At 59.0% G+C, this 24,499-nt stretch overlaps 1 protein-coding gene across 2 annotated transcripts in view; it reads left to right on the forward strand.

The window, feature by feature from the left end:
• Window positions 1–24,499, forward strand: part of COL20A1 (collagen, type XX, alpha 1) — a 39,417-nt gene that overhangs the window by 2,072 nt on the left and 12,846 nt on the right. The window contains exons 2-21 of one of the 2 annotated variants that reach the window (XM_011992400.1): window positions 896–993; window positions 3,889–3,999; window positions 11,083–11,226; window positions 11,787–11,945; window positions 13,125–13,283; window positions 13,605–13,724; window positions 14,184–14,348; window positions 14,967–15,131; window positions 15,636–15,793; window positions 16,261–16,390; window positions 17,267–17,412; window positions 17,496–17,619; window positions 17,785–17,924; window positions 18,288–18,417; window positions 18,656–18,798; window positions 18,995–19,127; window positions 20,034–20,182; window positions 20,357–20,486; window positions 21,599–21,634; window positions 22,955–23,093. In XM_011992400.1, the coding sequence (XP_011847790.1) occupies window positions 906–993; window positions 3,889–3,999; window positions 11,083–11,226; window positions 11,787–11,945; window positions 13,125–13,283; window positions 13,605–13,724; window positions 14,184–14,348; window positions 14,967–15,131; window positions 15,636–15,793; window positions 16,261–16,390; window positions 17,267–17,412; window positions 17,496–17,619; window positions 17,785–17,924; window positions 18,288–18,417; window positions 18,656–18,798; window positions 18,995–19,127; window positions 20,034–20,182; window positions 20,357–20,486; window positions 21,599–21,634; window positions 22,955–23,093 (2,669 nt within the window). In that variant the 5' untranslated portion in view covers window positions 896–905. Of the gene's footprint in view, window positions 1–895; window positions 994–3,888; window positions 4,000–11,082; window positions 11,227–11,786; window positions 11,950–13,124; window positions 13,284–13,604; window positions 13,725–14,183; window positions 14,349–14,966; window positions 15,132–15,635; window positions 15,794–16,260; window positions 16,391–17,266; window positions 17,413–17,495; window positions 17,620–17,784; window positions 17,925–18,287; window positions 18,418–18,655; window positions 18,799–18,994; window positions 19,128–20,033; window positions 20,183–20,356; window positions 20,487–21,598; window positions 21,635–22,954; window positions 23,094–24,499 lie in introns of those variants that run through there. The other variant, XM_011992399.1, reaches the window with a different exon arrangement.

Genomic DNA, 24,499 nt, shown 5'->3' on the forward strand with positions numbered 1-24,499 from the left:
CGCGGAGCTGGAGTGCAGGGGAGCCGCGGAGGGGAAGTGCCGGGGAGGGGAGTGCGGGGGAAATGGAGTGCAGGAGAACCCGCCGCATTTCTCCTTCAGCCTCGGGCCTGGCAGCTGACATGCGCCCCATATCTCCGAGTGGCACCTCTGGGCACTGGTCCTTGGCCTCTGAGTGTCCCTCAGCTGCTCCTCAGAGCACCCTAAATCCAACCTCCATTCCCAGCCCCTTTGAGCGGGCCCAGCCTGGTTTTCCCTGGCGCTCCTTGTAGCCCACTCAGCTCTCTAGTGGCCCTGGCTGCCTCCCTGTCTCGGCCTCAGAGCGGCGTGCCCATGGCACACACACCCTGCATCCCCGGCTGGCGTCCCCCAGACCCACCCGCTGCCCACTCCCGCTTGGGCGGCTGTCACTCTCCTCCACAGGTCTCTGATGACCCTTCCGCCTCCAGGGCCAGGCTGGGGCCACAGGGACTCCACTGTTCAGCAATCAGACATTGCCTGAAAAGCTCGTGCGTGGCCTCAGCCCTCCACGGCCCTGAGGAGCCCCAGGAGCAGGAGGCCCCGTGCCGGTCCCAGCCACCCCTGCACTGGGCTTGGGGACAACTGGGGGCTGGAGGTCCTCCTGTCACTCAGAGCAGCCCCCAGTGGTGTAAATGCCAAGAGGAAGGAGGGAGTGGGAGGCAGACCCAGCTCCAGCCTTGGGTCCTTGAGTTTCAGGCAGCTGGGAGGTATCCCCTAGACAGCAGGTTGCAGGCCTCTGGTCCCCACACGTGAGGAGTGGAGCCTGGTGTGGGGACAGCCTGGCTGGCCTTCGAGGATGTGGAGAAGCTCTGGTGTTGTGGTCAGGGAGGGGACAGACCCGGGACGGCTGAATGGCATGGCCTCTTCCCCTCCACAGCCCGAGCACCATGAGCTCCCGAGCCCCTGCACACCTCGGCCTCGGCCTCTGCCTCTGGCTGTGGCTGAGCACCACCCTGGGAAGAGAGCAAGGACAAGGTAAGGACACAGGCAGTGGACCCCTGCTTGCCCTCAGGCCACACCTGCCCCACCAGTGCCCACCAGGGCGGACGAGCCCTCCGCCCCTGCGCCCGGCCTTCCTTATAAGTTGAATGCCTGCTGAATTCCGAGCAGCTCCCACAGCAAAGGGAAGAGGATGGGACAGACAGGAGGGAGCGTGTGCTCCCGCCAAACCCTCATCCTCGCCTTGGGAACGCACCTGTGTGGTTCCGTTCTTTGTTACATCAATGCTTGGCTGAGAGTTACTCCACGAACACCTTTTGGAGCAGTCTCCAGGAAGCAGGAGGCTGGGGTGAAGATGGGGCCGCCTTCCCTCCTGCCTGCTTCCCACCGGCGCCTCCCACTGGTTTTTTGGGCACATAGCCCTCTGGCTTCTCCCAGTGAGGCACCCGCATTTCCACGGAGCACCACCTCCTCCGTGCGCATCCCTGGGCGACCGCACCACAAGCACCACGTCCTCAGAAGGCCCCTCCAGTCTGGCTGCTACCGGTTGGGGCGTTTGGGTAACGTAGGGCACCGCCCATGGCAGCAAAAGGAAATGTCAGAGGTGCTGTGGGCTCACCTGTCTGAGCAGCTTCTTCCTCCCGTTGAGAAATGTGGGTTTAGATTGATTCCAGGAAGGTGAATCTCTGTCTGTGGAGAAGGCTTTGGGCCTCGGCCACGCTATAAACTTGTTCCTGGGCTGGGCCAACGTGGCCCCTCCCGGCACCTGCAAGCTCCTGGGAGGTTTTGGGCTCCCACTGAGTGATGGTTTTATTCCGCTGGGGTGAAAAGCAGGAGGCGGCAGCTCCCCCTTCTAATGTGCATTTAAAGGACCACCACCAGGGCCTGACAGGCCGGGCGAGGGAGCCTCCACGGGTCGCTGCCGTTGCAGAGGGGCGGGTGAGATACGGGAGCCCAGGTCTACATGCTTCCGGATTTCGTGGCTTGTCTCGCGTGCTGAGGTGCCCAGTTTGCCCTGCACGCAGGCAGCAGGCTGTTGCATGAGCAGGTGCCTTGGTCCCCTCAGCTCAGGCAGGGTAACCCTGCCCTGAGGCCAGTGGAGGCCGAGATTTCAGTTTGAGAGAAGCTTCCACTGTCAATTTGAGACAAATCTGTAAGTGGTTCTACAGAAACAACTTGAGTTTAGGCAAATCTAGTTCTGTCTAGTTCAGGATTCAGCACGATGGGGCCGCCCCTCACAACAGCCTTTCAGAGACCATTGAGTCCCTGAGGACAGCCAGGTGGGCTGGGGGCACTGCGTCCAGCCCAGGACGGGTGGGAGCCCACACGCTGGGGCAGCTCTTCCCAGGATGGCCGCAGTGCGGCCACAGTGCAGGGAGGGGAGCGTGGTCCTGGTCCCACCAGCCGCTGTCTGCCCAGCACCCTGCTCAGGCCCCAACGGTACTGTCCCCCAGCAGGGAGCTGGGGAAGGGCTCCCTGACATTCTCAGGCAGAGTGGAGCAACAGAAGGCTCTTCACAAGCAGGGGCTGCAGGAGGGGCCCTGCTCACAGCTGGCCTTCAGAGCCCCCTTCTCATCCCCCACACATTCCTGCCTTTCAGCCCCATCCGGAGACCCGGCCCAGCTGCTGCCCGCTCTGAATGGGTCATTGTGCCTGCCCCAAGTGCCCCCCAGCCCCTGCCCTTCTCCCTGAGCCCCAGCTTTCCGGGGGGCAGCCCAAAGAAGCCCATCTCTGTCCCCATTTTCCAAAAATAACTGCCCCTACTGCAGAGCCCCGGAAGCTTCCAGGGGCCCCAACCCTCTCCAGAGCTCCAGGAGGTTGGCCAGGCCCCTGCCGCCCCCTCCTCCTCTCAGATGGCCTGGCACCCATCTCCCACCGTGGGAGGCAGCCCTGTCTTGGGGGTGCGGACACACACACGTGCCAACGCGCACGCACTTCCAGTGTGGGATTCTGCACCCACACTCCCCACTGAGGGGGCACGTGCACCTGGCAGTGACCTTGGCAGCGAGGGGTCTGCAGCTTGCATGGTCACTTGTCCCAGGACCCAGCTCAGGGGACTCAGCTTAGGGGCCCCAGCCCAGGGACTCAGCCCAGAGGACCTAGCCCAGGGGACTCAGCTCAGGGGACTCAGCCTGGGACTCAGCCCAGGGGCCCCAGCCCAGGGGACTCAGCCCAGAGGACTCATCCCAGGGGCCCCAGCCCTGGAGACTCAGCCCAGGGGACTCACCTCAGGGGTCCCAGCTCAGGGGACTCAGCTCAGGGGCCCCAGCTCAGGGGACTCAGCTTAGGGGCCCCAGCCCAGGGACTCAGCCCAGGGGACTCACCTCAGGAGCCCCAGCCCAGGGGACTCAGCTCAGGGGACTCAGGGGACTCAGTTCAGGAGTCCCAGTTCAGGGGTCCCAGCTCAGGGGACTCAACCCAGGGGTCCCAGCTCAGGGGACTCAGCTCAGGGGACTCGGGACTCAGTTCAGGAGTCCCAGTTCAGGAGTCCCAGCTCAGGGGACTCAGCTCAGGGCCCTGGGCACGTTGCCAACTGCTGTGTTGGCTCGGGGCCTCCGGTCACCAGTGGGGCAGTTGCTGCCCTCCCAGACGTGGGCCTGAGCCTCTTCCTGGTGGGAGGAACCCCGGAGAGCCAGGCCGGGACCTCCCTGGTGGGACTGGACTCCCTCTCACCGAAGCTACTGGGGTGGCCCTGTCACTGCGGACCCTGGGGAGGGCCGGGTTCTCCTCAGTGCCCGGGCGAGGCCTCGTCTCCCCAAGTGGGGCTGAGTCCCACTCAGACACCCTGGATGGGCTGTGACTCTTTGGGGTCCCCCGAGATAGGACTGTGTCCCTCCCAAACACTGAGGGCAGGATGCCTGTAACCCCCACAGCTGGTTAGGTGACTGGGGAGGCCGGGTCAGTCCTGACCACTATGTCCTGTTTCTGTAGCAAGTGGCCACCTGAGGCTGACTGTGCTGCCTGAGGACCGGCTACAGATGAAGTGGAGAGAGTCGGAGGGGAGCGGCCTCGGCTACCTGGTGCAGGTGCAGCCCATGGCAGGTGAGGACCTGCGCCCTCCCAGGCCCCCTTCCCCGTTAGCACATGCTGAGGACAGTCAGTGTGGCGGCTGCAGCCACCACTCAGGCCCACGGTGTCCCTCCCACCAGCCCCTTCGTGTGAGCAGCTTTCTGGCCTCAGTGTCTGCTGTCCCCACATTCCTTTCCAAGCCTTGTCGTGTACAACACAGAACAGGGAATGCGGCTCGTCTGTCCCTGGCACGCAGCCCCTGCAGAACGCATTCAGTACATACTTTTCATTTTTTTAATTTTTAATTTTAATTTTTAATTTTTTTAAAGATAGGGTTTTGCTCTGTTACCCAGACTGGAGTGCAGTGGTGCGATCACAGCTCCCTGGAGCCTCAGTCTCCCGAGCTTAGATCCTCTCACCTCAGCCTCCCGAGCAGCTGGGAGTACAGATGCACGCCGCCACTCCTGGCTGATTTTTGTATTTTTTGTAGAGAAGGGATTTCACCATGTTACCCAGGCTAGTCTTGAACTGGGCTCAGGTGATCTGCCTGCCTCAGCCTCCCACAGTGCTGGGATTACAGGCATGAACCACCACGCGCGGTCTGTATTTTTTAAATAAATGACTGCCTCCTCGGAACAAGTCTCAGCAACTCAGGGGCATTCAGAACAACCTGGACTCTGTACAGCGAACCCCAGAAGCACCTGCTCCCCACGTGTTAATCCTTGTTTACAGGAGCAGGGCCTTGAGGACACCTTTTCAGGGAACCCTGTTCCTAGAGCACGGAACAGCGCTAACCTGACGATGGGTGCTAATTTTAAAGCTTTTCAAAACTCAGGTGGAAAAGCACACAGGCGTAAATGCTAACTGTATGAGTCAGCACAGTGGGGTGGCCAACACAAACCCCTCCTGGGGTGAAAAGAGACCGTCCCGGGTGCCCTTCCCAACATCCACCCTCCCCTGCTGCCCGGACGGCCGCCTCCGACAGCACAGACTAGTTTGCCTGTTTCAGAACATTCTCTAAGTGGAATCACACTGTGGTGACTCCCTCATGTCCGTGTCTTAGGTGGGCATTTTGTGAGGTTCACCCTGTGGTGTGTAACAGCCATCCGTTTTCTTTGCTGTATAGTATTCCCCTGTGTGGTTTGTTCTGTTGTTGATGGACGTGTGGCTTGTGTCCAGGTTGGCTGTTGTGTAGACGCCGTGTGAGGGATCGTGGTCCATGCGCATGTTGTTCTGGGTGTAGACCCAGGAGTGGAAACACCATAGCGTGTGCATGTTCTCAGCATCAGTAGAAAACGTTGAACTATTTTCCAAAGGGGTCGTGCCAGTGTATACTCCCATCAGCAGCGTATGATCGCTTCCGTTACATGACGCCCGTGGCAACCAATGCTTGGCAGCGTAGGACTTGAGCTACTCTGGTGGGTGTTCAGTGGTATCCTGTGTTTCTTTATTGAGCTGTAATTTACATGCAGAAATATTCACCCTTTTGAGAATAGCTCTGTGAGTTTTATTTATCACATGAATTCAATCCTGTAACCACTGTCACAATTGATGTAGAGGACAGTTCTCTTACCCCAAGGTCAGCCCTTAGCCCAGTACCCCATAACCACTGAGCTGTTTTCTGTCGTTCTGCCTTTTCCAGATAGATGTACCTTATCAGGTTAAGTCCTGTTCTGTTCCTACTTAGGCTGAGTTTTTACCAAGAGAATGCATTATTTTTTCCAAATTCTTTCTTCAGTGAGGTGGTCATTTTCTCCTTTATTTGATTCATGTAGTAAATTACAGTGGTTGATTTTTTCAATGTCAAACATAATATATATATATATATATCTCAAGAGACAGGGTCTCACTCTGTTCCCCAGGCTGGAGTGCACAGTGCAGTGGCACAGTCATAGCTCATTGCAACCTCCATCTCCTAGCCTCAAACCATCTTCTCACCTTGGTCTCCTAAAGTGCTGGGATTATAGGGGTGAGCCACTGTACCTGGCCTATCCCCTTTTATATATTATTAAGTCAATTTGCAAATATTTCATCTAAGATTTTTTTTTTTTTTCTGAGATGGAATCTCACTCTGTTGCCCAGGTTGGAGTGCAGTGGTGTGATCTCAGCTCACTGCAAGCTCCGCCTCCCGGGTTCAAGTGATTCTCCTGTCTCAGCCTCCCAAGGGGCTGGGATTACAGGTGCCCACCACTACGCCTGGCTAATTTTTGTATTTTTAGTAGAGATGGGTTTCACCATGTTGGCCAGGCTGGTCTCGAACTCCTGACCTCGTGATCCGCCCACCTCGGCCTCCCAAAGTGCTGAGATTACAGGCGTGAGCCACCGCACCCAGCCCGTCTAAGATTTTTATACTTATATTCATGAGGGAATATTGGCCAAAAACTACCCTTTCTTATAAAGTCCTTTTGGTATCAGCTTTATACCTCATAAGATGAGGTGGGGAAGGATTCCTCTTATTCAGTTTTCTGGAAGAGTTTGTGTAATGGTGGTATTTTTTTCCGTAAATGTTTACTAGAATTCGCTGGTGCTGACTTCTGGACTTGTGTTGTGTGTGTGTGTGTGTGTGTGTGTGTGTGTGTGTGAACATTTTACATAATTGATTCATTCTCAATAGACATAGGACTACTCAGATTTCCTAACTTTTTTGGTCAGTTTTGGTAAGTTAGTTTTTTAAATAGGAATTTGTATTTTATATAAATTTCCTGATTAATTGGCATAACATTTTTCATATTATCCCATAGATTCTGTAGTTATAGCACCCTTTTCATTTCTGTTATTGATTGAATCTTCTCTCTGCTTTCAAAAGGCAATCTGGAAGTTTATATACTTTATTAGTCTTTTAATAAAACACATTTTGTCTTGGTCTGTCGTAGATTTCTTTTGTTTTTTATTTTATTTGTTTCTATTTCTTTTACTCTCTTTGTGTTTACTTTTCTGTTCAAACTTAAGATGGATGCTTAAATTCATTGATTTTCTGCCCTTCTTTTATAAGATATGAAGTTAAAACTATTGAATTTTCTTCTAAGTATTAGCTATAGCTGCATTTTGATATGTAGAATTTTCATTGTCATTGAGGTAAAAATATCTAATTTTTGTCATGATATTTTTATTTGACCCATAGGCTACTTAGAAGTGTGTTTCTTAGTTTTAAAACATGAGGGGATTTTCTTACTTTTTGTTTTGGATTTCTTCCTTAATTGCATTGTGGCCAGACATGTACAATATGCTTTCAGTCATTTGGAAAGTACCTTGCTGGCCGGGCGCGGTGGCTCATGCGTATAATCCCAGCTCTTTGGGAGGCCAAGGTCGGCAGATCACTTGATGACAGGAGTTTGAGACCAGCCTGGCCAACATGGCAAAACCCCGTCTCTACTTAGCTGGGTGTGGTGGCACACACCTTTCATCCCACTGAGGAAGGACAATCGCTTGAACCCGGGAGGTGGAGCTTGCAGTGAGCCGAGATGGTGCCACTGCGCTCCAGTCTGGGCGACAGAGTGAGACTCCGTCTCAAAAAAAAAAAAACAAACAAAAAACCTCGCTTTATGGTCCCGCATATGATCCATTTTGGTCAGTGTTCCGTGTGACTTTGAAAATATATGCAATTTGCAGTTGTTGGGTAGAGTTTTCTAATGTTCCAGTTAAGTTATTTACCTTATTTTTCTGATTTTTTATATAGTTACTATGTTTGGGGTCTACTTATCCTGCTACTGAAAAAAGTATTTCAAATCTCCATTGTGATTGTAGATACATCTTTCTTGTGGTTGTCTTACAGTTCTTTGCTTTGTGCATGAGGCTCGGTTATTGGGTGCATACAGACTTAGAATGATTGTATCTTCCTGGTAGGTTGACCCTTTTTCATTTTGAAGTGCTCTTCATTATCTCTCTAGTGCTGTTTTGTTTTCCTTGTATCTTTCTTGTTGTGATGGTCCTATTGCTTCACCAGGTAGTGTTTGCATTAAATCTCTTTTCTCCTTCTCTTACTGTTAACTGTTCTCCAGCCTTTCATTTTAGATGTGTCTTCTAAGCAGCATATAATTGGGTATGGTTTTCATCCAGTGTGACAGTCTTTGTCTTTTTATTGAAAGATTTTTTCCATTTATATTTAATGAAATTAATGATCTGTTTGAGTTTATATCTATAATCTTCCCTTTTTATTATACTTGTTATAAATTTTTATTCTCTGCTTTCTTGTCTTTGTTTGAACTGATTTTTTAATGGAAAAATTTAAACACATGCAAAAGAAGAGACCATAGTATAATGAAGCCTCATGTTTTCATGATGTAGCTTTCAGCAATTACCAGTGTGTGGCCAATATTGTTTTATGTCCCTCTCCTCAACCCCCCTCTACATTCTACATTATGTTAAAGCAAATCTCAGACATCATATAATCCTGTCTATAAATATTTCAGTATGTTTCTCTAAAAGAAAAGACTCAAACATAACCCCAATACCACGAACAGCTCCCAAATTTAAAATGTTTCGGTACTATCATTGAATATTTAGTTGTGTTGAGTTTTCTAACTTGATGCATGTCATTCATTTATTTATTTATTTATCTATTTATTTATTTATTTATTTATTGAGATGGAGTCTCGCTCTGTCACCCAGGCTGGAGTGCAGTGGCATGATCTTGGCTCACTGCAGCCTCCTGCTTCCAGGTTCAAGCGATTCTCCTGCCTCAGCCTCCCAAGTAGTTGGGATTACAGGCTCATGACACCATGCCCAGCTAATTTTTGTATTTTTAGTAGAGACAGGGTTTCTCCATGTTGGCCAAGCTGGTCTCGAACTCCTGACCTCAGGTGATCCACCTGCCTCGGCCTCCCAAAGTGCTGGGATTCCAGGCGTGAGCCACCACGCCTGGCCTTGACACGTGTCTTTTACAATTGATTTGTCTGAAATGGGATGTGAACAGAGTCTGCACAATATGTTTAGTTCCTGTGTCTTAAGCAATTTTTAATCTAAAACAGTTTTCTCCTCTCCGTTTTCCTTGACATTTATTTGTAGAAGAAGAAACAAGATTGTTCTGTCGAACTTCCCACTTTCTTCTCTTGCCAGTGGCATCTGTGGGGAGCCATTTAGCTCGCTCCTTCCTCTCTCCACCCTGTCTCCACAGACTGGCAGTTAGATCCTGGAAGTTTGGTAGAGGCAAGTTTGATTGTGTTTGTTAAGAATTCTTTATCAGTGGTGCCGTGTAATTCCTACGTCACCACAGCTGGCAGTACATAATGTCTGGTGTGTCTTGTGAAGTTAAGATTGTTCAGTAGGTAGGGGGTGATTCTTCCCTGATACCATCAACTTGGTGATTCTATGTTTGTTTACCCTTCAAGTAACCACGCTAGTGACCACAGCATGCAGTCTTGATTTATCAGCATATGATATACATGATGGTTGTCTCGGCTATCCCCAGGCAATGCTAGCACCTTAGAACATCACAATAACATTTATCCCGTTTTCAAGCACCTTATTTATCGATTTTTGAGATGGGGTCTCACTATACTGCCCAGGCTGGATTCAAACTCTTGGGCTCAAGTGATCCTCCCACCTCAGCCTCCCAAGTAGATGGAATTATGGGCATGCCCCACTTTTAAAATTCTATATTTATATTAAATGACATAAAACTTTTTCATGGTTGTCATTGCTTGTTAATCACGTTTGTGCAGGAAGCTTGGGAATATGACAGACCTGGTCTGCTATGCCACTTCTCCTGTGGAGTAACTGTGTGATTGATCCTTTGTGCCTCAGTTTTCCTATCTATAAGATGGGTGTAATGGGGCTGTGAAGATTATGAGGCTTGATACCTGTGAAATGCTTAGGATACTGCCAGGCACACAGTGAAAACTCAGTAACAATTAGCTATTGATGGTAATGACAACACCCCTGCCTCCTATTTGCTCAGCCGAGAGCAGAGGGTCCTCCCTGGCTGGTCACTCCCTGGCGCAGCGCTGGGTAGGGCTGTGGGGAGCTGCTCACTGCGCAGGGAGGATGGTGTCAATTTTCTTTCCAGGTGTGCAGGTGCAGGCTCCTCCTTCCTCTTCTCCCCCCAGGTGTGCAGGTGTGGGTTCCCCCCGCCTCTTCTCCCCCCAGTTGTGCAGGTGCACACTCCTCCCTCCTCTTCTCCCCCCAGGTGTGCAGGTGCGGGTTCCTCCCTCCTCTTCTCCCCCCAGGTGTGCAGGTGCGGGTTCCTCCCTCCTCTTCTCCCCCCAGGTGTGCAGGTGTGGGTTCCTCCCTCCTCTTCTCCCCCCAGGTGTGCAGGTGCGGGTTCCTCCCTCCTCTTCTCCCCCCAGGTGTGCAGGTGCGGGTTCCTCCCTCCTCTTCTCCCCCCAGGTGTGCAGGTGCCGGTTCCCCCCTCCTCTTCTCCTCCCAGGTGTGCAGGTGCGGGTTCCTCCCTCCTCTTCTCCCCCCAGGTGTGCAGGTGCGGGTTCCCCCCTCCTCTTCTCCCCCCAGGTGTGCAGGTGCGGGTTCCTCCCTCCTCTTCTCCCTTGACTTAGCATTTGAGACCCAGAGAATCACCCAGTGCCCAAAGTGCCTCTTTAGGTCTGACTGCCACCTCCTGAGTGCTATTTCAAGGCCATTTCTTCTTGCTCTTTCCTCTGAGAATATGACAGTGTCCCCTTTGGAATCATTTGTTTGCTTTTCACACTTGAAATCCAGCCCTAACTTTGGAATCATGGGGTCACACAGCAGAAAATACTGCGGCTGGTCAGTCTGCACGGCCCATAGAGTGGGAGACTGTGGGAGTGGGCAGGGCCCTGGCCCCAGACTCTTCCTTCTTGGACCCGGCCCCTCGGGTCGTCATCCCCGTCCTGGGCAGCCCCATCTTCATACTGGACAGTGTCTCTGAGGATTGATGGGTTCTCACCTCACCATGTGACGGATTCCTCTAGGGGGTTTAGTAAGTGACATCTTTTTTTTACTGCCCCAAGACCCATTCCCTCTCACACTGTTACCCAGGAGCCTATGTCCCTTGCATCAGACCCTCTCCCTTTCTCTCTCCCTGGCCTCAAGGGGAGGAGCTGGGGTGGGGAGGAGGAGCCAAGAGGGTTTCACTTCCCACCATGACAGATGCACACACGTGTGCCCACCTTGGCCTCTAAAGCTCTCCCCACCCCCACCCAGGGGACTCGGAACAGGAGGTGATACTGACCACCAAGACCCCTAAGGCCACAGTGGGGGGCCTGAGCCCCTCCAAGGGCTACACCTTGCAGATCTTCGAGCTCACTGGCTCTGGGCGCTTCCTGCTGGCTCGGAGGGAGTTTGTGAGTAAGTCCACGGGGTACTGCCAGCTGGGTACCCCCTCCTCCAGGCCGGGTCCCACCATCCTCTGGGCCAGGGTCCCACTGTCCTCCAGCTGAGTCCCACCGTCCTCCAGCCCAGGTCCCACCGTCCTCCAGCTCAGGTCCCACTGTCCTGGGTACTGCCAGCTGAGTACCCCCTCCTCCAGGCTGGGTCCCACCGTCCTCTGGGCCAGGGTTCCGCTGTCCTCCAGCTGAGTCCCACCCTCCTCCAGGCCGGGGTCCCACCCTCCTCCAGGCTGTGTTCCAGCCCCAGGGGTGGGTGTGTGTGAAGCAGCTCTGGGCTGGGCTAGGGCCAGGTTCGAGTCCTGACTCACCAGCGAGGCTGCCTTGCCCCTGACGTCTTCGCATGCCAGCCAGGGTCCTGGGCCCTCAGCACCTGCAGACGCGCCCTTGAGGGAGTGTGTATGCAGCTGCGCCAGCGGGCCAGGCCCTCCGCTCCCACCTGATTGAGGGAGGGTGTGTGCAGCTGCGCCAGCCGGCCAGGCCCTCCGCTCCCACCCGATGGCCCTCGGTGTCTCCCTGCAGTTGAGGATCTGAAGAGTAGCTCCTTGGACAGGAACAACCAGAGACCTCTCAGCAATGGAGCCCCGGAGCCCACCCCCTCCCTTATGGGGAGCCCAGACCCTGAGCAGGCTTCCGAGCCCCGAGTTGCCTTTGTGCCAAGCCGGGATCCGCCCATTCCTGGTGGGTCAGAGTGGAGGGAGAGTAAGTCTCTGGGGAGGGAGTGACCTTTGGTTTCCCACCGTGAAGCCAGGAAGTTCTTCCTCGTGTCTGACCACACACTCTCTAGCTTTAACTTAAGGCTGTCACGTTCCCAGGTTCACTCAAACCAGGCCACTGGGAGCAGGTGGTCCCACTACCTCTGACCCCTTTGGGAACCTCCAGCCTGGGTCTAGGGGGTGGTGAGAGGGTTGGGTCATGCTCCACCAAGAGTGGGATCAGGAGCAGAGCTGGTCCGGGGGCCCCGGAGGGAGGGCCCTGCCCAGCCAGCCGCAGGTGTGGAGAGGCAGAATCACACCAGGACAGAAGAGAAGCCGGGTAAGGGGTAGGCACAGACAGGGGAGGTGCCCTGTGTCTGCCCACAAGGCCTCTGCAGGTGGGGCCGGGCTTTGTCTCTTCCATCAGATTGGGGTCCTCAGAGGCAGGATTCTACCTCCCCTGTCAGACTTGGAACTGAAGGAAGTGTCCACCTCCTCAGACTTGGACACATCCCTCCAGGGGTCCTCGGGTCTGGTGCTGTCCTCCCCTCAGAGCAGCTGGGCCTCTTCGGTCGCCCCACGGGGGGCTCCAGCATGATGGCTGCTGGCCTCGTTCAGGCATCTCCCCAGGGATCTGGTGCTGGCTCTGTGGCCCGCCCCACCAGGCACTGTCCCTGCCCCACCAGGCACTGTCCCTGCAAGACTCTGGGGAGTGCTAGGCTGGGGGTAGGGGTTTTGTCTCCACAGCACCGCCAGGGCAGTGCTCACGGTGGCTCTGCTGGAGCCGTCTGCGGTGCCCACCCTCCCCTCCTCATCCGGTTTGCACCCAGTGGGCTTCTGGGCCTGGTGTCTGGGTGGGCAGCGAAGGCTGGCTCCCGTGCAGATAGCCACGTGCAGCCGTGGGGGACAGAGGTGCCCGAGCACCAGGCTGCCTCACGTTAGTGGTGGCTGGACTGTGCAGCCGTGCCGGCGTGGGGCTGTCTAGTCTGGTGAGGCCTGAGGGTCTTGGAGTCCTTTCCCTGACACCTGGCCCAGCCTGCCTCACTCTTGTGGCTGGAGCCCCAGGGAAGGTGATCTGGGGGCTGGGGCCAGGCCGGGAGCAGTTTGGGGGTCTTGGACCAGGGATGGGCTTCACCTAACACCTCACCCGCTCCCACCACCCCAGCCAGCCCCCAGTTCCGCTGCCTACCCCCTGTGCCTGCTGACATGGTCTTCCTGGTGGACGGGTCCTGGAGCATCGGCCACAGTCACTTTCAGCAGGTCAAGGACTTCCTGGCCAGCGTCATTGCACCCTTTGAAATCGGGCCGGATAAGGTCCAAGTAGGTGGGTGCTGGCCCGGCCTGCCTCTTGCCCCACCTGGACGTGGTCCCCACAGCTCTGACTGCCGGCGGAGGCTGTGACCTGTGGGGGTCCCCGCACCAGCCAGGGCTCCCACCTTGTGGGGTGGGACACCTTCTCCACTGGGGTGTTCTGGGGATGCTGTGTGTGGAGGCCCTGGCTCTGCAAGCGTACTCTCTCTGGGGACTGGCTGCTGTGGCCAGGGACACCGCAGAGGCACGTGCAGCTCTCAGGTGTGCCTTGCGCCAGCTCCCTGGGCCCCTCAGCATTGGAAACTCAGCCCGTGGCCATGCCCCTGCTCCCCAGGCCTGACTCAGTACAGCGGCGATGCCCAGACTGAGTGGAACCTGAACTCCTTCGTCACCAAGGAGCAGGTGCTGGCAGCTGTGCACCGCCTCCGCTACAAGGGGGGGAACACGTTCACAGGTACGGCCCAGGCCGCCCCTCCCTTCATCCTGAGGACGGACCTCCTTCTGCCGCCCTCCCAGACCCTGGGAGCGTGTGTGTAAATTGAGCACTCAGTGGTGTGGACCTGAGCCCTGTTCACACCTTTATAAAGGGCAGAGTCACCCCCTTGTTTACCTTGGACGAAAACGAGGGCCCATGTCCAGCATGTGGCTCCTCTGTTCCGTGGCAGCTCTGGCTGGGGCCACACCCAGCCCAGTCGGGGTGCTCACCTTGCAGGTAGGGTCTGGCTGGGGAACTTGGGGTGCCACTTGGGGCCCCTCCACAGGCAGACCCTCCCTGCTCCCTCAGGCTGCCACCTGGCCTCCTGGCACCCTGCAAGGGAAGGAGAGGAGCATCTCTGCTGTCTGGTTGCTGCCAGCCGAGCACCAGGAGGGGATGCTGGCAGCTGCCTGTCACTTTATTCTTGCTGCTCCCAAGGCCTCGCCCTGACCCATGTGCTGGGGCAGAACCTGCAGCCGGCGGCCGGCCTCCGTCCAGAGGCGGCCAAGGTGGTGATTCTGGTGACGGACGGCAAGTCCCAGGACGATGTGCACACTGCTGCTCGTGTCCTCAAGGACCTGGGCGTGAACATCTTCGCTGTGGGTGAGCACTGTGCAGCCCCCCGGCCCTGGGCTGGAGCCTCACTGTCAGGTGGGCTTTGGGTTGCAGCTGGGAGCTTACATCGGGCACCTGGTCCCTGAGCCCCAGCTTCCACATTCATGACACGGAGCTGCACGCAGAGCTGGGCACTACCTGGCACTCAGAGACGACTGCTCCTTTTCAGTCGCCTGCTGTTTGGTGCCTTCCGTAGAATCCCCCCCAACCCCACCCCTGTGGCGTGAACCTCCCTGGTGCAATATTCACTGAGCAGCTCCAGCTGCCCCCTCTGGCCACCATCCCTGTGCCTGGCGACTCCCGCCTGCTGTCCCCTGGCGAGGAGCTTCCTGGCACCCTCCAGGGCCTGGGATTCACAGGTGAATCAACTCTGTCCTGTGGGGAGGAAACCCCAGATTTTGAGGCAGGAGTCCTGGGAGCAGAGACCCTTCCTTGATGCCCCCAACCCCTCAGAAGCTCCTGGCCTGGCACGTGGGAGGCAGGTGGGCCGAGTACAGCCTATAGGCCTCTTCGCTCGTGACCCACTCTCCACGGAGACCTCCACTGCAGGCGGCCCTCTCGGGTGACCCCAGTGCAGGCCGACCTCACCTCCCTCCTCTCGAGCAGGTGTGAAGAACGCCGATGAGGCTGAGCTGAGGCTCCTGGCATCCCCGCCGCGGGACATCACCGTCCACAACGTGCTGGACTTTCCGCAGCTTGGCGCACTGGCTGGCCTGCTCAGCCGCCTCATCTGCCAGAGGCTGCAGGATGGGGGCCCGCGGCGGGGCCCAGGTGCGGGGCAGGGTCACCCACACAGGCTGCAGCCCCCCCTGGCTGCTTTGGGCAGGGGAGGGGGGGACGCTGTGGCTCCCGGGTGGTACCTGAGGCCGGTTCCTGTGGCTCTGAGGGGGTCTGCAGCCCCCGCTTACATCTGTCCACAGAGGGGCTGGGGAGCGGCTCTCCTGTCCCTCCTGCGAGTGGCCGCCAGGGGGAGCGTGGACACACGGGCTCGTGTCCCTCCTGCGAGTGGCCACCAGGGGGAGCGTGGACACACGGGCCCCTGTCCCTCCTGCGAGTGGCCGCCAGGGGGAGCGTGGACACACGGGCTCGTGTCCCTCCTGCGAGTGGCCGCCAGGGGGAGCGTGGACACACGGGCCCCTGTCCCTCCTGCGAGTGGTCACCAGGGGGAGCGTGGACACACGGGCTCGTGTCCCTCCTGCGAGTGGCCGCCAGGGGGAGCGTGGACACACGGCTCGAGTGCTGACCACCTGTCCCCCACCCCCACCCCTCCAGCAGCAGCGGCTCCAGCCCTGGACACCCTCCCCGCCCCCACCGGCCTGGTCCTGAGCCAGGTGACCTCCTCCAGCATCCACGTGTCCTGGACTCCAGCCCCCCGACTCCCCCTCAAGTATCTGATTGTTTGGCGAGCCTCCAGAGGTGGCACCCCCAGGGAGGTGAGGGGCCGACATACAGGGCTCCCCGAGCCGGTCTGCAGCCGTTGTGGGTGTGATGAGCCAAAGGGAGGGCAGGAATAAAGGCCCACAAATGACTGGATCCAGGCTGAGAAGGGGGCGGTGAGGGGCTGGCAGCCCAGGGACTCACCATGGAGCTGCGTCTGGGAGGTGGCCTGGGGTGAGTGCGTTTTGGTGGCCGAGGAGGGCAGAGCAGGGGACGTTCCGAGGGTGCTGGGGATAGGTTCAGACTCAGAGCGCCTTCTCCCTTTGAAGGATCGATCAATTGATCGATTGTGGTGGGCCTGTCCACACCGTGCCTGGCACCGCTCTGTTGTAGGTACCGGGAGCCCAGGCCTGTGGGAAGTGGGGTACCCGGCGGGCCCCAGCTGAGTTCACACGCCAGATGACAAGCTCCCCGTCCCCCAGCATCCCCCTTCCTGGCTCTGTCCTTGCCCACTCTGTTCCAGGTGGTGGTGGAGGGGCCTGCCACCTCCGCAGAGCTGCACAACCTGACCTCCCGCACGGAGTACCTGGTCTCCGTGTTCCCCATCTACGAGGGCGGGGTTGGCGAGGGCCTGCGGGGCCTGGTGACCACAGGTGGGTGGGGCAGAGGCAGTGGCCAGGTTCTGGGTGGGAGGCCCCACTTGTGACCGTCCCTCGGAGCCTGGCACCCCAGGGTAGCATAGCCCTGGATCTTAACCACCCACAGTTGGCACCATGCCCAGCTTGCTGTGTGACCGAGGCCGAGCCACTAGGCCCCTCTGACCTTTGGTGTTCTCTTCTGAACACCAGCTGTACCATTGGTATCATCACCCCAACCATAATCACAACCCATTATACTCCCTGTCCACAGTGTTCGTGGAGTTCCCCACTGCTTGGCCCCCAGCACGTGGCTTAGCTTGCTGGGTTCTTGGACCCCCAGGGACTGCCATGAGCTCATCTGTAATAGCTTTGCTGAGATGAAATTTACACACCATATAATCTGACCATTTAAAGTGTACAACTTCAGTGGCTTTGGTATATTCAGAGCTGTCACCCATGGCTACAGTCCATGTTAGATCATTTCCAACCCCCCCCAGAGGAACCCCTGCACCCCTAAACACCCACCCCCCGCCCCCGCCCCAGCCACCTTCTGTCTCTGGATGTGCCTGTCCCAGATGTTTGCTGCAGGTGGAGTCACACCACGTGGCCTTTTGTGTCTGGCTGTTTCCCAAGGCCCCTTTCACCCTGGAGGCCACATTCCTCCCATGACCTCAAGGCAGATGGCCTTAAAACCTGTGGGGTGGCCTTGTGTCCCCAGAGCTGGAGCCACAAACCTTGGCCCAAGGTGAAGCCTGGGAAGTGCCACTTCGAATCCTGTGCATCTGCCGGGCAGTGGCCGCGCCCACTCACTCTGGTGTGAGGGTCCTCCCATGCGTGGGTGTGATCTCTGTGTGGGCTCCCTTCCTAAAGTGCCCCCCCATGGCCCCCCAGCACCTCTGTCTCCACCCCGGGCGCTGACCCTGGCCACAGTGACTCCCAGAACCGTCCACCTCACCTGGCAGCCCTCGGCCGGGGCCACCCACTACCTGGTGCGATGCTCACCTGCTTCCTCCAAGGGTGAGGAGGAGGAGCGAGAGGTGAGCTGGGCCGGGGGGTGACGGGAGGCAGAGGAGTGGGGCAGAGCGAGTGGGGGCTGACCTGGGACGTCATGTCTCTGCAGGTGCAGGTGAGGCGGCCCGAGGTGCTGCTGGATGGCCTGGAACCAGGCAGGGACTATGAGATCTCGGTGCAGAGCCTGCGAGGCCCTGAGAGCAGCGAGGCCCGGGGCATCCGTGCCAGGACCCGTGAGTGTCCCAACCCTGGCTGCCCTGCAGGACAAGTGCCCCTTCTTGTTTCTCAGGCTTCCATGGCGTGGGGGACCTCAGGCCCCCTTGGTCCCAGCCCCTGCCCTACCCCGCCCCTGCTGTGGAGGCCGCGTGCTGGCCTTGAGGCTCTGCTGTGCTCTGCAGCCGTCCTGGCCCCCCCGAGACACCTGGGCTTCTCAGACGTGAGCCACGACACAGCGCGAGTGATCTGGGAGGGCGCCCCAAGGCCTGTGCGCCTGGTCAGGGTCACCTATGTCTCCAGCGAGGGTGGACACTCGGGGCAGGTGAGAGCAGAGCCTGCCAGGGGCCCGAGTGTCTCGAGGGACCACAGGGCCCTAAGGCAGGCCTGGGGTAGAGCCAACCATCAAATAACACACATAAAACCACGGCCGCCACAAGGCGCACTGGGGGCACCTGGTGTGGGGGCAGATGCGGGTGTAGGGGCTGTGGGGGACCAGGCTGGGGAGGCCCCACCCCAGCCGTCCTGCAGTTCTGTTGCCCTCCCATCTCTCAGGACAAGCCCATTTTCCCAGTTTTTGGGGGGTCATGGGGTAGTCCTGGCTGCAGGTGCTGGACCTGGGTCTCCGCCTCAGCAAGGGCTCCAGGCAGCGACTGGGCCTGCCATGTCGGCCTCCCACCTATTGCAGACAGAGGCTCCTGGGAATGCCACCTCGGCCATGCTGGGGCCCCTCTCTTCCTCCACCACCTACACTGTCCGCGTCACCTGCCTCTACCTTGGGGGTGGCTCCTCTACGCTGACCGGCCAGGTCACCACCAGTGAGTGGGGAGAGGTTGGGACTGGGGGCCCGGCGAGGGTTCTTCGTCCTGCCCCACTAGACAGTTCACATCAAGTGTTGTGGGTGCCTGCCCTGGGCTGGTGCTGAGCCAGGTGGGGATGGGCACCCGACGGGTGTGATGGATGGGGGTATAGGGTGCTCCTGGGTGTGGCTGCCCCTCCTCTGAGGCGCCCAGACTCAGGGGCTGCACCCCCAGCCTGTGTCTCCACTTCCTTCAGAGAAAGTTCCCAGCCCAAGCCAGCTGTCCGTGACAGAGCTGCCAGGGGACACAGTCCAGCTGGCATGGGTGGCCGCAGCCCCATCTGGGGTGCTTGTCTACCAGATCAAGTGGACGCCCCTGGGAGAGGGGAAGGCTCACGAGGTGGGCAGGGATGGACTTGTCCTTCAGAGGGGCACCCCTGGGCTCCCAGTCCTGAGGCCCAAGTCCAGGGCTCAGAGCCCTGTGTGCACCCACCCTGTCTCCCAGGGATGCCTCACTGCCCATGGCCTGTGCACCGGACCCCCCAGTCTGAGGACTCCACTGTACCTGGTGACCCCTGGGGCTCTCCTCTCCCTAGATCTCTGTCCCAGGGAACCTCGGCACGGCCGTCCTGCCTGGCCTAGGGAGGCACACGGAGTATGACGTCACCATCCTGGCCTACTACAGGGACGGCGCCCGCAGTGACCCTGTGTCCCTCCGCTATACCCCCTGTAGGTGTCCCTCCGCTATACCCCCTGTAGGTGTCCCTCCACTTTCCCTCTGCTGAGTGTTGGGCAGGGATGGCCCAAGGGGACCCCTGACTCACCCGCTCCACAGGCCCAGGACCCTAGACTCCCAGAACCACTGGCAGGCCGGCTCCCGGAGCCCCTGACCACTGGCCTGGTCACTGGAGTCTGCACGGGGATAGGTGTTCCCCCAGTGGCCGAGTGCACAAACCACGTCATGTAGTGTCTTGCAGGGTGGGTGCATAAACCACGTAGTGTCTCACAGGGCAGCCCAGGCAGCAGCCCAGGTTGGGCGTATGGTGAGGGCCCTGGCAGGTGGCATGATGTGGGTGTGGCAGGGGCCCGGCGTGGGCTGTGGCAGGGACGCAGTGTCAGCTGTGGCGGGGTGCAGTGTGGGCTGTGGCAGGGGCGTGTTGTGGCGTGGCAGCGCGGTGTGGGCAGTGGCAGGTGGCGTTATGTGGGCCGTGGCAGGGGCACAAGTGTGGATGTGCCGGGGTGTGGTATGGGCTGTGGCAGGGGCGTGGTGTGGGCTGTGGCAGGGGTGCGGTGTGGCATGGCCGGTGGCGCAGTGCGGGCTGTGGCAGGGGCGCGGTGTGGGCTGTGGCAGGGGTGCGGTGTGGCATGGCCGGTGGCGCAGTGCGGGCTGTGGCAGGGGCGCGGTGTGGGCTGTGGCAGGGGTGCGGTGTGGCATGGCCGGTGGCGCAGTGCGGGCTGTGGCAGGGGCGCGGTGTGGGTGTGCCGGGGTGTGGTGTGGGCTGTGGCAGGGGTGTGGCTTGGTGTGGTGGGGGCATTACACAGAGCAGGGTAGGGGCTGGGCAGCTGGTCCTCTGGCCACTGGGTGCCTCCTTTCTGGAGGGGCCTGAGCCCCAAACAGCCCGTGCTCTCTGCCAGCCACGGTGAACAGGAGCCCCCCCTCCAACCTGGCCCTGGCCTCGGAGACCCCCGACAGCCTGCAGGTCAGCTGGACACCCCCACGTGGCCGCGTGCTCCACTACCGGCTCACCTACGCGCCCGCCTCTGGCTCAGGACCCGAGAAATCCGTGAGTCTTGGTAGAGCCTGAGACTGCCCCACCTCATGGGGGCTCCTGGAAGGGGTATGGCCATGCTGTCTGCAGAGGGCGGCAGCTCTGCCGTGGCGGGACACGGGGAGGCAGCTGAGCCGTGTGGACAAAGTTGCCCAGGAAGTGGGTACCAGGTACCCTCCCTTCCCCTAGGTCTCCGTGCCAGGACCCAGGAGCCACGTGACACTCCCCGACCTGCAGGCAGCCACCAAGTACAGAGTCCTGGTCTCAGCTGTCTATGCAGCAGGCAGGAGTGAGGCTGTGTCTGCCACGGGCCAGACAGGTGAGTGGGCACCAAGACCCCAGACCCAGGTAGACCCAGACTCTGGCAGGCCCTAGCTCCCAGCCCCAGCCAGGCCCTAGACCCCAGACCCTGCCAGCTCCAGACTCATCCGACCCCAGACCCAGCCAACCCCAGACCCAGTTGACCCCAGGGGTCACAGGCAGGCAGGGGTCCCAGGCTGGCCCCGCCTGGATTCTCCAGGGACGAGGACATGGTCACAGTTGCCTGGGGTCTTCCACGGTGGGAGCCGTTGTTGCTGGTTTTTTGTCTCTCGCTGGTTTCCTGGAGAACCACAGGTGCAGGGCGGGGGCTGTCAGAGGCGTCCAGCTCGACCTACCGGTTTCCCTCTGGGGGAACCTCCCCATTGTGGGGTCTTCCAGTCTTGGCTTGCACGCCCTTGGGGTCGCGGTCCTCACTGGCTGGACGGCTACCCTGGCGAGGCGGCCTTCCCATGGGAGGGGAGAGCGGCTTCTCCTGTCAGAGGTGCTCCTTCCTGCCTTCTCTGCCCATGAAGGGTTCTGAGCACCTGCCATAGGGCAAGCCCACGTCCCGAGGCCCCCAGGACATGCGTGCCCCCAGCCTACCCTCACGCCAGGCATCTCCCTGCCCCCAGGACACACATGCCCCCAGCCTGCCCGCACACCAGGCATCTCCCTGCCCCCAGGACACGTGTGCCCCCAGCCTCCCCGCATACCAGGCATCTCCCTGGCCCCAGAACACGCGTGCCCCCAGCCTCCCCGCACACCAGGCATCTCCCTGGCCCTGCCAGCTCAGGGCATACCTGGGTGACCAGTACCCTCGAAGGGTATCACACCCAGTGGGATGCCTGGTACGACCCTGGGCCCACCGGGCTGTCTTCTGTGGGGACAGTGGGGGCACCTGCTTCACTCAGTGAGATCCAGAGGGGCAGGGACCATCCCTGTTCCCTTGCTCTTCTGGGAGGCGTGGGGACCACTGGTCTTGTGGGTGGCAGATGGGACACAGCACAGTCCCACCTGTGCAGATGGAGCTCAGGCTGGGGCATCATCCACAAAGCGGCCGCTCCCCAGTGGTCCGTCAGGCATGGGGGCCGGGCCGCTTCCACTCACACTGACCCCGTCTCCTCCCAGCAGCCTGCCCAGCCCTCCGCCCGAACAGTTCCCTCCCAGGTGGGTCCTGCGCGCCCTCCCCTGCCTGCGCGCCCTCCCCTGCCTGCCCGCCCTCCCCTGCCTGCCCGCCCTCCCCTGCCTGCCCGCCCTCCCCTGCCTGCCCACCCTGCAGTCTCTCAGGCTCTTCCTGGGCTTGGGGGCCAAGGGTGTCGTGACCTGGGACCTGGGGGTGGTGCAGTTGGAGGATGTTTGGGTGGGTTTGCACCTCCACAGACGTCCCTGTGGCTGGCTGGGCGGTGATTATTCCTGCTTCTCACTGAGGGAGCCAAAACTTGTGCAAGGTCAGGGCCAGGACCTGGCAGAGCCCAGGCAGCGCTGGGGGCCCTGGGTCCTTTCCAGGCCCATTCCAGGGTCTCGGCTGACCGGAGCCTGGGGTCCTCATTCCAGTTGCCTGAGAGTGAGGCCCTCCCCAGAGAGGGGCTGAGAGGTGGACGACTTGAGGGCAGGGGACGGTGCCCCGAGGGTGCAGGGAGGCCTGCGGGTGGTGAGAGCTGAGTCTCACCTAGGGCTTCAGCGAGTGAACCTCCCTGGGGCTGTGACTGCTCTGAGCCTGCAGCAGGGACAAGACAGGACGGGGGGGCAGGCGGGGATGGTGGGAAGGCAGGGACGGCCAACCTGAAACAGGCCTTGGAAGGAGCTGCGGCCTCTGCCGCCTCCTGCCCAGACCTGCTGGCAGCGCCAATAAGCAGCAGTGTGAATGGGGTTTCGCCCTTCACTTTGTACCAGTTAGTGCCGGAAAGGAGCTGGGGCTTCAAGGATGGCGTTGGCCCCTACGGCTCTGTGTGGGTGGGGCTCGCCGGGGAATGGGGTCATTGCGGGCCCCCAGGCAGGGTGGATGGAGCGAGCCGGCCACGCTGTGTGCCAGCCAAGGGGAGCTCACTGGCGGAGGCTGTCTCCGAGGGAGAAGGACCCTGGGTGGGCTGGGATGCTGTGCAGTGGGCTTGCTGGGGGGCAGGGGTGAGAGGTGGGAGTTGGGACTCATGGTCGGGGGCTGGGCTTCCACCCTGTCCATCTCTGGGTGTCTGAAGCTAGGCGTGTGGCCCAGTGATTTCCCAGGGAGGCCTGGGGGCCCCTCCCAGTGTGTTGGATTCCCCTGGGGAGGGGCGGGGGGGCGATGCCCAGCCCAGGGCCTGAAGCAGACCCCTGCCCAGCCCCCAGCCCCCGTGCTGACTTCCCACCCACCCCACTGCGTCAGCCCCTCCCTCCCACCGTGCTGCAGCCACTGGGTCCCTCTTGAGTCCCTGCTCCTGCCCCTCCCTCCCTCCCCCCCCGCCATCTCTGATGGTCCCTTGGTGCCCCCTCCCCCTCCACGTCCCCCAGGGTTTGACCTGATGGTGGCCTTCGGCCTGGTGGAAAAGGCTTACGCTTCCATCCGGGGCGTGGCCATGGAGCCCTCTGCCTTCGGTGGGACCCCAACCTTCACGCTTTTCAAGGACGCCCAGCTGACAAGACGGGTCAGGTGTGAGGGTGAGGGCTGGGGTGGAGCTGGAAGCCCATGCTGGGGCCGCTGAAGGTTAAGAGGACATGGAGCCGGGGCACAGGCAGGAGACCTCCTGGAGGCTGTGGGACGTGGCAGCGCTGCCACAGCAGCAAAGGGTTGACTCACCCCAGTACTCACACTTTGGAAATTCACATTTTACAAATTAATAAAATCTCCATGGGCGGAGTGAGGCCAGCCCCTTGGCATGTTTTTGCACCCAAGTATGGGTCTGTTTGCCATGATCAAACATGCAGGAGCCCCAGGCTGACCTCCTGTGAGAGCCTTTTTCCCACCTGAGGCGATGGGATGAATCTGCCAATAGCTGGATTTGGAGGAAGCGATCACGCTCAAATAGCTTCTCATGAGATTTGGGACGACTCCTGGTATCTCATGACGCCCCTACCTTATTTACAGGGATGTTGTTAATTGTGACCCTGAATTGTGATGTATGCTGCTGCTATTTTAAGTTAAAATGTTTGATTATAAAGGTGGAAGTCAGGTGTGTTGCTGCACATCTGCAGTCCCAGCTACTGGGGAGGCTGAGCCCAGGAGGTTGAAACTAGCCTGGGCAATGCAGCAAGACCCAACCTCTACCAATAAACAAACTTAGCCGGGTGCAGTGGCAGGCACCTGTGTTCTCAGCTACTCGGGAGGCTGAGGTGGGAGCATGTCTGTCTCAGGAGATGGAGGCTGCAGTGAGCCAGGATTGTGCCACTGTAGTCCAGCCTGGGCAACAGAACAAGACTCCGTCTCTTAAAAAAAAAAAAAAAAAAAAAGTTACAAAGGTGAGTTCCATTCTGTAACAGAGATTTTAAAATTACAGAAATATATATATTTAAAAACTCATCTAGCACTGCTGGGGCTTAGGAATGTCTTTCCCAGCCTGTTTTCTCCCCACACAACCGCCAGTCCCTGTGCCGTGCTCGGCCGTGGCCCCCTGGTCACCACGGCGTCTTCGTGGCTGAACTCGATGACTGTTCCCCAGCTTCCCTCACCATCCTCTCCCTCCCCTAGTCTTGCTGCGCACACCCCCTGCGCTCCGCCCCCATGGCAGCTTCTCTTCAGGGTGATGTAGACACCCCGCCCTCCTCTCTGGGCAGCGGGCTGCAGAGCCCTCTTACTTGGTGGTCTCAGGTGGTGTAGTCGCCCCCTGCCCTCCTCTCTTCTTCCTCGGTGGTCTCAGGTCCCTCCTCTCTTCTTCCTCGGTGGTCTCAGGTGCACGTGCTGAGCCGGGTGTTCTTATGGGTGGGCGAAGTGGGAGCTCTGATCGCCTGCAGCCCGAGGCGGCTCCAGGGCCTCCTGGGTGCCTCCCCAAGCTCTCTGCTTTCAAGCAAACCCTCCTGGGACCAGACAGTCAAAGTTGTTCACCACAGGGCCACTGTTTC

This window comes from Mandrillus leucophaeus, unplaced genomic scaffold, assembly GCF_000951045.1.
Source record: "Mandrillus leucophaeus isolate KB7577 unplaced genomic scaffold, Mleu.le_1.0 Scaffold41, whole genome shotgun sequence".
NCBI classification, from domain to species: Eukaryota; Metazoa; Chordata; class Mammalia; order Primates; family Cercopithecidae; genus Mandrillus; species Mandrillus leucophaeus.